The 11,717-nt window shown below is 32.0% G+C and overlaps 1 protein-coding gene across 1 annotated transcript; it reads right to left on the minus strand.

Moving 5' to 3' along the window:
* On the minus strand, window positions 1–8,845 carry LOC107842859 (probable inactive receptor kinase RLK902). The gene is made up of 2 exons (XM_016686899.2): window positions 7,333–8,845; window positions 1–933 (listed from the first exon to the last, which is right to left on the minus strand). The coding sequence occupies exons 1-2, from the start codon at window positions 8,624–8,626 to the stop codon at window positions 383–385; spliced, it is 1,845 nt and encodes a 614-aa protein (XP_016542385.2). The 5' UTR covers window positions 8,627–8,845; the 3' UTR covers window positions 1–382.
* Window positions 8,846–11,717: the final 2,872 nt, after the last annotated feature.

Below are 11,717 nucleotides of genomic sequence, written 5' to 3' on the forward strand. Positions count from 1 at the left end.
TAATTCCAAAAGGAGCTCTTGAGAAAGTTACAAATGAAAAAGATACATAAACAATTTTGTTTTTCTCTTTTTGTGACAGATTTTGTTGCATGATATGACTGAATATAATATTTTTATTAAAGGAAATAGGCAAAAGAAATCGATAAAATTTTGCTCCTACGACCAAAGGCCAAGAAACAAATACATCATCTACGACTTCTGTTTTCCATCAAAATAATAACAAGATGGAAAGGGACCTAAAAGCGGTTCCTCATATGTACAGGGAAAAACAACTTAGCATTATGCCAAAAGAAAGTATTTGTTGAACCCAAGATATGAATAAAAGCATGATTTTCACCTACATTTGGACAAGAATGAGGGAAAAGATCAATATGAACGAAACTCACCTAAAAATTTCTTTGATGCGCCTGGTAATGTCAGCCATAGGCGGCCGCCTTTCCGGGTGCTGGGATGTACAAGAAATAGCAAGATGTAGTAATGAAACCATTTGCTCTTCAGAATTCTCCAATCTAATTAACTCAGGATCAAACACTTGTATTGTCCACCTCTCTTTAACTATAGATTTCACCCATTTAGGCAGGTCAATTCCCTCTTCGTTGATGACACTGTTAGGATTTTTACCCGTTAGGAGCTCTAACAGAATGGTGCCAAAGCTATAGATATCGGCTTCTTGGGAAACATTTCGAGTGTCTGTCACCTCAGGGGCACAATATCCAGTCATTTTGGCGTTTGATATGGAGGAAATCAACTGTGCTATGCCAAATTCTGATACATATGCGTCGTAGTACTCGGTGAGGAGAATGTTAGATGACTTGATGTTGCCATGAGTGACTTTAGGGCCTAATGAATGGAGATATTCAAGACCAGTGGCAACCCCTTGTGCAATTCTGCTCCTAATCTCCCATGTCAATGCTTCTTTTGAAACTTTTTCGCCTAACAAGATCATCAACATAATCAAAAGGTTAAAACTCGCTCGTAGTAATAATTAATTGGCTAGCAATATGACCAAAATCAACAGCTTGCCACTTATTTTTCGACCATCCTTTTTTGATTAACTACCTTGCTTAATTAATTTGTTACTTTTTCCTCCAAAATAAGCTTTTCTCCTCAACCGAGTGATAGACCATCTTATGGCCGATGTGATTACCAGCCAAAGGGATTAAAGGCGGGATTGAATGCGACTCTACCAATACCAATCTCTTCTGGAACAAAGAAAAGTAACTCTGTCTCGTATCGGTAACGATTAGCATATTCTTTTATTTTTTGAGAGGTGGGAACCCTTACATAAGAGCAGTGAGTGACCGAGCAGTATAGTAGTCTGCTGGACAAACTTGGGGTAACAATGTCGGTAGCAAAATGATAATTTCTGAGAACAGACTCCAAAATACCAGAAAGTCAACATTATTTTTCACTTCCTCAGTTTATATACAGTAATAATTGTAGGTTCTCAGAAAATAAACTATGATACACATACCACGTGAAGGAATAAGTTTTTGTTCCAGAAGACAAACCAATGATACTTGTAAATTTTTAGGATTTTATAGTTGACACTCGTAACATCTAGTACAACATTTAATTTGGGAACAGAGCACTTTGTAAAAATGCAATTATTTGTTGGGATAACACAAAGCAGAATGTGAGTTGGTAGAAGACCTATTCAGCCATGGAGGCTCTCCCTCTACACAGGAAGAGCTAAGGTTCTCGTTGTCACTTTCTCTCCAATAGATATCAAATAATGTTACATGGGTCCTTCATTAACTGTGATGTGAGCATGAGTAGGTGAATATTTGTGTCTACTAACTGTTTTGGAAGGGATAAATGTATTGATTGAGGATCGTTTGTTAGAATGAATAAGAATAATATCGAATAAGTGTATTAGTAATGCTGTGGTTAATAATGCTAATTAGTAGCAATGGGCTTATTTCTTCTAATATTTGATTTGATGTATTAAAAATAACATATATTATTATATTTCTAAAATAGTATTGTTTGTTTATAAAAAATATCCTCTTAACATTCTATAATGTTGTATACTTTCTCTGCAAAAGGTCTTTTTTATTTATTTATCATTCTTAAAGATGAAAAACAAAATAAAATTGATATTCTCACCTAATTTATTTGGGGGGTAAATTGTCATCATGTTGATAAATTAAAAAGCTATGATCCAGACTATACAAAATATAAAGTACGAGCATGAAAATAGAAAACCTGCACCAACGACAATGTGTATCTCATCAATAAACGATATAATCTGTCCATGATTTTTCCAACCTACTTCATAATAAAGGCAATTAAACACAAAACACAACATAATAATATAGACAACAATTATGATTATTAACCTGTGTATTCAAAACCGAAGGAGGAAGACAAACAAAACACAACATAGTAGGGAATAGGCATGACATAAAACCTGAGCAGCTGTGAACAACATAAAACTTCATTTAACAGCCAACATATTACTCAGAAGATATAGAAAAGTTAAAAGGTTTTGAGGGGTATCTTTGTCTTTTCATATACTTATCCCGTGGAATTAAAATTCAAGTATTACTAATAATACCAAATGTGTTATAAATGTATTTACATTATAGTGAATATTTATCAAGATTATTTGATATCTATTAGGATTTGAAGCATCCGTTGTTTACTCAGACTAGGAGTAAATTTTCCCTAAAAATAGAGGGGTTTTGTTAATTATATTTACAATCTGACTCATCCCTTAAGAGAAGAAATAAGAATCACTCTCTCTATTTTCTCTACTCTTCTTCTTTATTCTTTCATGCTTTATAACACGTTATCAGCACGAGACTCTGCCAAATAAGGTGAGATTATAAATCTAAAGGTTAAGGTTAGTAATTCCTTATGTTATTTGTATTTTTCTATTAATGATATAATTATTGTTGGATTTGAGGAAAAATAATTGATTTGGAATCATTTATGTTTTAAATTCATTCCCCAAAAACAATATTATCAAAAAGGATGATAATATTTGGGTTCAAGTCTCATCGATTTATGCCTAAGACACCTTTATATGGATAAAATATTGAGTTTGAATCTCAATACACTATATTGATGATATTGTGATGGCTAAGGCAAAATAATGGATATTGGGTGAAATGTCATGAAATTTGACCCATTGAATATGCTCCATTCCATGAAGTGATGAATGTGGTAGAAATATATGATAAGTCTGAAATATGACAACTTACTTCATTCTTGAGGTGTATGTGGTAGCAGTGCATAATATGTCTGAAAGAAGATGAGTGATTGAATGCACGAATATAATAATAATCATCAAAAGTGATGATATTTTCACACGCTTATATGATTATAAGATATGCTAGAGAAAAATTCTCTACATCATATGTATGACTCGATTTGCTTCTGAAGTAGCAAAATCTTGAAATAGGTTATAAGCTCTCATAGTTTGATAGACTTAAGGCACGATTATATTCCATTCCTGGGGAATGAGAAACTTATTAATGCAAACGGGCACTTGATTGTGATTGTATCACAACTCACCTCCGAAAGAGGTTGAATAATTTTGAAATGTACTTCTGAAGTAGTAAATCTGAAATTTATTCACGTAATAGTAAATCTGAAATTTACTAAAGAAAAAGTACATGTCATGGTAAACTTGGAGTTTACTAGAATAAAAGTTCATAAATTGATATGAACGATTGTGACATCTCGAAGATGTACATGTATTGAAGAATTAGAAGATTCTTCAAGAATTGTTTATGTCGTTTGTTCTCATGACAAGTTGGTTGGACCTACTAATATTGGGATTAGATCCCTTCAAATCTGAAAATTATAAAAGGTGAATAAGGGCCCGTTCACCTATCATGTGATATGTTAAAAAGATGCATCAATAAGATGATCACATGTACATTCATGGTCAACCTACGTTTGACACTCATAAAGTTACTTGTTCAATATAAATTGAGCATAATTTTCAGATTGTGTAATCAAGATAATTCATCTTGATGGTGATGGTTTAGCATTGAATGTCTTCTTTAATATCTAAACCATTGTTAATGAGAACAAAACTTAATGTATTGGTCTGAAATATGATATATTGCAATAGCATTTGTATACATTAGACCAATAAATTATGATTATTTCTTCCCTCTCAATTAGTTCAAGGTCGGGAACCAATTATTCCATCTAATAATTTTGATGTGCGGTATACGATTAATGAATATACCATAATGCACAACGATGGATTTCTCAAAGAAGTAGAGGATGTATGTTAGTTTTCCTAACATAAGGAGGAGATTATAAGCGCTATGAAATATGTTAGAAATTATCACCAGATCCTCATCCAAAAGATAATTTAAGTCAAATGCCGAAAGTATCTCATATTAAGTGTAAGTGCTCTTATTTTGTGTTCCTAAAGGACAGAGTCTATGCATGCGTGAAGCGTGGTAGACTAATCGGTTCCAAATGAAATAGTCCTTGAAAAATAAGGAGCAAATAATCATAATAAGAAGGCAATGAACTCTTGAAGAGCCTACAACATAACACTTCATGAAACCTTATGTAAGGTTCATGTGCCTGAAAATAATGAAGTGATGAGATCTTAAAATTTTATGTTGCATTGTGAATCGATACAAAATGATATATCATTAATATCTTTGACATAATATTGGCGCAATATTGTGAAAGATTACGAGGATATGAATTCTACGTGTAGTTAAGCATGCTGACGTAGAAATATTTATCAAGTGACATGAAAGAATGCATTTTGGTAAGCGTAAAACTTATTTGATTTGCAGTCCAGACACTTGAAGATGTCACTCGTGAAATGTTGAATATTGTCACTTGACAAAACTTATGTGAAAACTTTTAAGGATTCAAACTGCTTAAAGCATATAAAAGTTTCTGGGAAACTTATTTATAATCCTTATATTGTATAAGCTTATTGCTTGAACATCATTGAAACTCTTGGAGAGTTTTCAAAGCAATAAATTATTTGCTAAAATTCAAAATATATCGAATTTGATTGGTTATGAAGTACCATATTTTAGTCCAATTGATGCACTCATATACCTTGCAACTACTACAAGGTCTATAGCCTTTTCAGTTAATTTGATAGCAAAGCATATTTCTGCTCCTACTATGAGACATCAAAATGGGATAAAACACATGAGCTTGTTTTATTCTAAAGATTGCAGTCCCGATTTTATTGATCATGCTGATGATGGGTACTTATCTGACCACATAAAACTCGGTCTCAAATAGGCTATGTGTTTATATGTGGTGGTACTGCCATATCTTGGAGATATACAAAGCAGTCTATCGTAGCTACTTCATCGAATCATGCTGAGATAATAGCTATTCATGAAGTAAGCCGAGAATGTGTATGGTTGAGGTCCATGGTACATCTCATTCGAGAAAAATGTGGTATGAAATATGACAGTCTACCCACAATTTTATACAGAGATAATTCAGCATACATAGCACATCTTAAGGGAGGATTCATAAATGGAGATAGAACGAAACACATTTTGCCAAAACTTTTCTACATATATGAGCTATAAAAGAATGATGATATTAATGTGCAACAGATTCGTTCAACTGACAATGTGATTGATTTATTCACCAAATCTTCTCCAATTGCAACTTTCAAGAAGATGCTGCACAAGATCTAGATGCAAAGGTCAAGGATGTTCTCATTGGGGGAGTTAATACGTGCTGTACTCTTTTTTCCTTACGAGATTTTGTCTCACTGGATTTCCCTAGTAAGGTTTTTAATAAGGCAGCCGAAATGCATATTATTAGAGATGTGTACTCTTTTTCCTTCTCTAGATTTTTTTTCCTACTGGGTTTTTTCTAGTAAGGTTTTAACGAGGCACATTATCTACCAATTAGACATTCAAGGGGGAGTGTTATAAATGTATTTACATTATAGTGAATGTCTATCAAGATCTACTTTGATATCTATTAGGATTTGAAGCATCCGTCTTTTACTCAGATTAGGAGTAAATTTTTCCTATAAATAGAGGGGTTTTGTTCATTGTATTTACAATCTGATGATCTCTCATCCCTCGAGAGAAGAAATAAGAATCACTCTCTCTATTTTCTATACTCTTCTTTTTTATGCTTTCTCGTTTTATAACAAAATGGAATTTATTAGTTATACATCCTATAATATCTACAATATATATAGTAGTTATATTTTGTCTCAAAATCGCTATCAAACAAAATATTAAATAATATCATATTTAATAAAGTATGTACTCCATCCGTTTCAAAAAGAATGATCTACTTTTCTTTTTAGTCCGTTTAAAAAAGAATGACCCATTTTCTTTTTTGACAATACTTTAATTTTGACTTTCCATATGATATATTTAGGACCGCAGGATTAAAGGACATTTTGATACATTTGACACAACTTTAATTTAAGGTCAAGATTCAAAAATCTTTTTTATTTTCTTAAACTTTATGTCAAATTAAAATAAGCCATTCTCTTTTAAATGGAGAGAGTATTATTTATTTAATACACTCCACCAAGCTAGTTGTAAGAGATAGTTTACCAAACAAAGTATTACAGTTTACCAAAAATCACAAGCTTCAAGAGGCAGTTTTGGATGTTACCAACAATCTTTAGTACACATGCATGTCATATAATCTTTTTACTGCACAAACTCAAATCTCATATGTATTCATTCACTTACATTCTCGAAGGAAATCAAGATTTACTGTTTCACTGACTAAACTCAAGTAACTACACGAGCTTTAATCAAGGAGTAGTTAGAACTACCAATAGTCTTCTTCCGTTCCCTTTTTCATATGAATTCCATGACTCATTTTTCCTATTTAATTGCATCTTGCGAATAATATACTCCCTCCCTCCTATTTAGGTGAGACTCTTTCCTTTTTAGTTTATCTAAAATAAATGTCATCTTACTCTAATTATAAATAATTTAACTTTAAAATTTTTCTTTTATCTTGATGAAATAATTTACAACCACACAAATATCTAACAATTATTTTAGACCATCCATTTCAAAAATTTATCTTTTATTCTTAAATATCGTGTCAAGTTAAACGATGCCATATAAAATGAGACGAAGCTACGTAATTACAGTTTTCGTAGTACTCATACGCATAGCTTATGCGAAAGCTAAAAGAGAATTGTCAGCATAATGGACCATATTTCACAAGTTGGACCATTTCTACAATTAACTAGAAGATCTGATCTAGCTAAGGATTTAAGTGCCTAACAAAAAACCAGAGAAAATAAACCAATTAGAACTACCAAAAAGTACTTGGTAAATATTTATTTACAACAACGGAGGGAAATTAGCTGAGAAATGAAATGCATACCATGCAAAACAGCAGACAAGCTTGTAGGCATAGAGTCATAAACAATTAGTTTTTCATCTCTTCCATAATAGTATGCTCTGAGAGGCACCAAATTCCCATGGCCAATTGCTCCCAATTCCTCCACTTTTCTCCTAAATTCCTTCTCTGAAACACAAACATTTTTCAACCTCTTCACAACCACTTCAACATTTCTATCCAAATATGCTTTATAGGTAGTTCCAAAGAAACCTTTTCCCAAAACCTCAGCCGAAGCCATCAATAAATCCTCCAAACTGAACAACTCAAAACTTTCCCCAAAAAACACCATCCCATCAGTCCTATCATCACACACTTTTCCCCTTACTATCCCCTTTGTATCTTTCCTGCCCGAAACAACATTTTCAATATCATGATTTTCTGCCACTATTGTTGAATGAGAACTCAAAAGTTGATTCTCCGGTAGTCTCACGGGCGACACGTTCACTTGTCGGAAACTTTTTTTACTCCTACAAATTCTCAGTAACATAAACAAAACCAGAAGTACTAAAAACAATCCGATTGCAGAGCCGATTACTATTCCGGCTATTGCTCCACTGGAAAGTTTATCAGATTGATTGGTGGGGTTATTTGTAGGACAAGGGCCAAGAGAGCCTGCAGGGCCACAAAGTGAATTTCCAAGAAAAGAAGGAGCTAAGAATTTACCTAAACTAGAAGGGATTGAACCTGATAATCTGTTGAAAGAGACATTGAATTGATTGAGCTGTGAGAGTTTTTTCAGGTCAGGAAGTGAGCCAGAGAAGTTGTTATTTTCCAAGTACAAAATTTTCAGCATAGTCAGATTGTTAAACCCGTCAGATATTTCACCGGAAAACCTGTTTCCAGAAAAACTCACTCGTAAAAGATTGTTCAGATTGAAAAAATTCGATGGAATTGCACCAGAAAAGTTGTTACTTTCCAAAATAAGAATGCGTAACTCAGTGCATGATCCTAAATCTGAAGGAAGAAACCCTGATAAAGAATTACGCCGGAGGCTGAGAGTGCGGAGTTCGCTTAAGTTTCCGATGGAATTTAAGGGCATCTCACCCGATAGACCATATCCGGGCAGGCGGAGTTCAGTTACACGGTTGATTGTAGTGTCACATGTGACGCCTCGCCATGAACATGGATTTGAATTGGTGGTGTTCCACAGAAGAGTGCGGCCTCTGACGGCTGCACTCAGGTAGAGTAGAGCGGCTCTATCCGCATAAAGGTCCGAAAAGATGGCGGAAATTAGAAGAGAAATGAAGAGGAAGGAAAGAAGATGACTAGAGGACATTTTTTTTCTTTTGGCGTGGGTGGTATGGGTGTGATTTCTTAGTCTAATTTATTTTTGTGGATTAGTAACACAAATTCATCAATAGGAAAATGACCGTTGAATAATAAGTCAATAGCATCTATATTTGAAGTCGTCTGTTTGGACTTGTTCAAGTTTGCAATGAAGAATGTGTGGGGATCCGAAGGAGTTTTCATATTTAGGTGTTACTTATTTAAAAGTATTTTAGGTGTTAAATGGCAAAGTCTTGGTACAAAAGTTGATGGCAACTGGGAGTTGCACAACTTAGGTTTGATTTTGAATTTTGAATGGGTTTTCCAGAAATTAAGGTTCCTTCTGTCTTCTAGGGAGTTCAAATTTAGAAAATTAATATAATAGACCAAGTAAGTTCATATAGGATGCTAAAAATGGATATTTTTGGTGGCCTAAAGCCGCACTTCCACAAGAGGCCCTTAATAACTTTCTTGAAATTTAGATTTCCAATTTCTTAAGATGTGAAGTTATGAATAATTATTTTATATCGATTTCATTTAGTAATTCTTTTTCAATTTATAATATACTCAATCTTTCTTGAAACATTATTAATCTTAAATAAAATTTTCTAGTTAACATAATCGAATTGAATATGGATTCATATTAACAAAAAGTGTACTTTGTCACATCTTTTCACAAATTTTGAGCCTACTTTTTTGGTCAAATTAAAATTTAAAAATTATTTTTACTTTTGTAACTTTTTTTTTCTTTCAAAAGCTACTCCAAAAGTTGGGGCGCTTTAGAGGCTTTACCCCAAAGCCGGTTCTATCTCTCATAAATCATAGAGAAAATGAAATTTCAATTATAAACTCGACTCTCTCCCTCTCTCGTTCCTCTCCTTCTCTATTTTAGTGTTTTACAATGTATAATTTCATGTATCTATGTATTTAATATCTATTTCTACAAGTGTAATTATTAGACTATGAAAGCATGTACCCATAGTTACATACATAGAAAAAAAGATACATGGTTTGAGTTTGGATACCATAAGAATTCAAATTGATAATTCATAACTAGAATTCAAAGTACCAGCATATAACTTCAGATTAATGTTTATATCCGTTTCGATATTTGAAAAATTAGCTAAATTTGTGACTTCTGTGATGAGGTTTCAGAATTGGAGTAATGAAATAGGTAGGCCTTATGAATTCATTTGAAATTGATCTAATTAATTAATGTAATGAAATTATCATTTTGGGTTCAGTGTGAAGAGAAAAAGAGTGGAAAGATACTGGGAAGAGAGAAAGAGGAAGGAGAGAAGAGCGAGAGAAAAAATAAAATAAAAGAGAGGCACTACTCATTAGGAAACATGTGTGATTGTGTAATTTTTTTTTTTTAAATGTAGGTGGGGTTTTTGTAGTTATGCTATTGATGTTTGTTTATTTATGTAGTTTATCCCCATAAGAATTGAATGTTGCCTGCAAGGGCATAGTTAACGGCATAGTTGAGTTCTTGGGAGGTGGATCTTCCATGTGAAAGATCTGGATCAACCAGCCCATTCTAGGATAATTTAGTCCGGTTATTAAACAATCCCATAAAATTTTAAAGTATAAATAACATAAATACCAATTCTTTTGAAAGTAATTAGACTTTCTCTCATTTTTTTTAATTACTTTACTCTCTTTTCCTATTAATATACATAACATAGCCGACATATACATAGCATTCTGTGTATATGTTAGGATTTTTGTAATATGTTTAGGGAATTGAGATTTTTTGTAATATTGAAAACATAAGTCGTGTATTTATGTAATTTTTAAAATTTTAAAACAGAAACATAAAATAATGTCTCATCATTGCTTAAATAAATCTAAATGGGGGATCATCACAGTATACTACAACATAACATATATAAAACTCTCATAGTGTGTCAATGGAGTTGCGAGCTCTCAATTTATTAAGTATTTATGTATTATCTGCAATGGAGTATTTTTATAAGGTTATTATTTTTTAATATTTTTATTTACATAAATAGATATTAGAATTTTAAGGTGTGTTTGGTCATGAATATAAATTAAAGTTGTTTTTGAAATTTTGTGAGAAAAGTATGAGTGAAAAAAGTGAAAACAAGTAAAACTTGGTTTCACTTTTCCAAATACAATTTGGAAATTGTATTTGAAATTTTCATGGCCAAACACTTATAATTTTCACTTTTTTCACTAAAGTGAAATAATTTTTCAGAAAAAAGTAAAAACATTTCATGGCCAAAAAGCTACTAACTATCTTTTTATTCTGCTCATTTATTTCATTATAGAGCATATTAACTTATTTACTCAAGTAGTATTTCTTACTTTTCTTTTTTAAACTAAAAAGTATTTTTTCTCATAATTCTTTTTACATAGATTAAAAAATATTTTAAAAATCATAATTTAAAAAAAGTAAGAAAAAGAGATAAAGATTGATAATGCAAGTATAATTGTATACATTTTCAAAAGTCAATTAAGATAAAGGAGGAATTTGATTTTTCAAACAAAGCCGAGTGTGTGTAAATATACCGTTTAAGAATAATATTGAATATTGTATATTAATAATGTTGAGATAACAAAATTTGAGATTATATGTTATCTACTATGACACTAGGTGTACTGAATGAAATTTGTTTTTAACAGTACTTGTCTTTCATTTATTTTTAATTACAATTGTCCATGTACTAATAATCATGATTTTTAACCCAAAAAGATACAATTCAATTTGTGTGCTAACATTGGGCAACAGTAATGAGATATAATATTGTAAAGTAAACAATATAAATTATAAATAAGGAGAGGACAGATGGAGACAGAGCTGATGAAGATTGCTTGGGATCGCAAGTAGTCTGAAGAATGCCTAGCTAGAGTTGCTATGTTTGAAGCAAACCCGTAAGTTGTTAGATGATAAAAAGAATAAATTTGCAATAAAGCTTAAAAAATGATCATAAGTTGTTAGATGATAAAAAGAATAAATTTGCAATAAAGCTTAAAAAATGATCGATTTGTATTCAAACAGTTCTTATATTAAGCAGTGAAAAATCTTTTTGCGACATGATAATTGAGCGATCTTATATAGGGGCTCAACTCCTATG

Source organism: Capsicum annuum, chromosome 1, assembly GCF_002878395.1.
Source record: "Capsicum annuum cultivar UCD-10X-F1 chromosome 1, UCD10Xv1.1, whole genome shotgun sequence".
Classification (NCBI taxonomy): domain Eukaryota; kingdom Viridiplantae; phylum Streptophyta; class Magnoliopsida; order Solanales; family Solanaceae; genus Capsicum; species Capsicum annuum.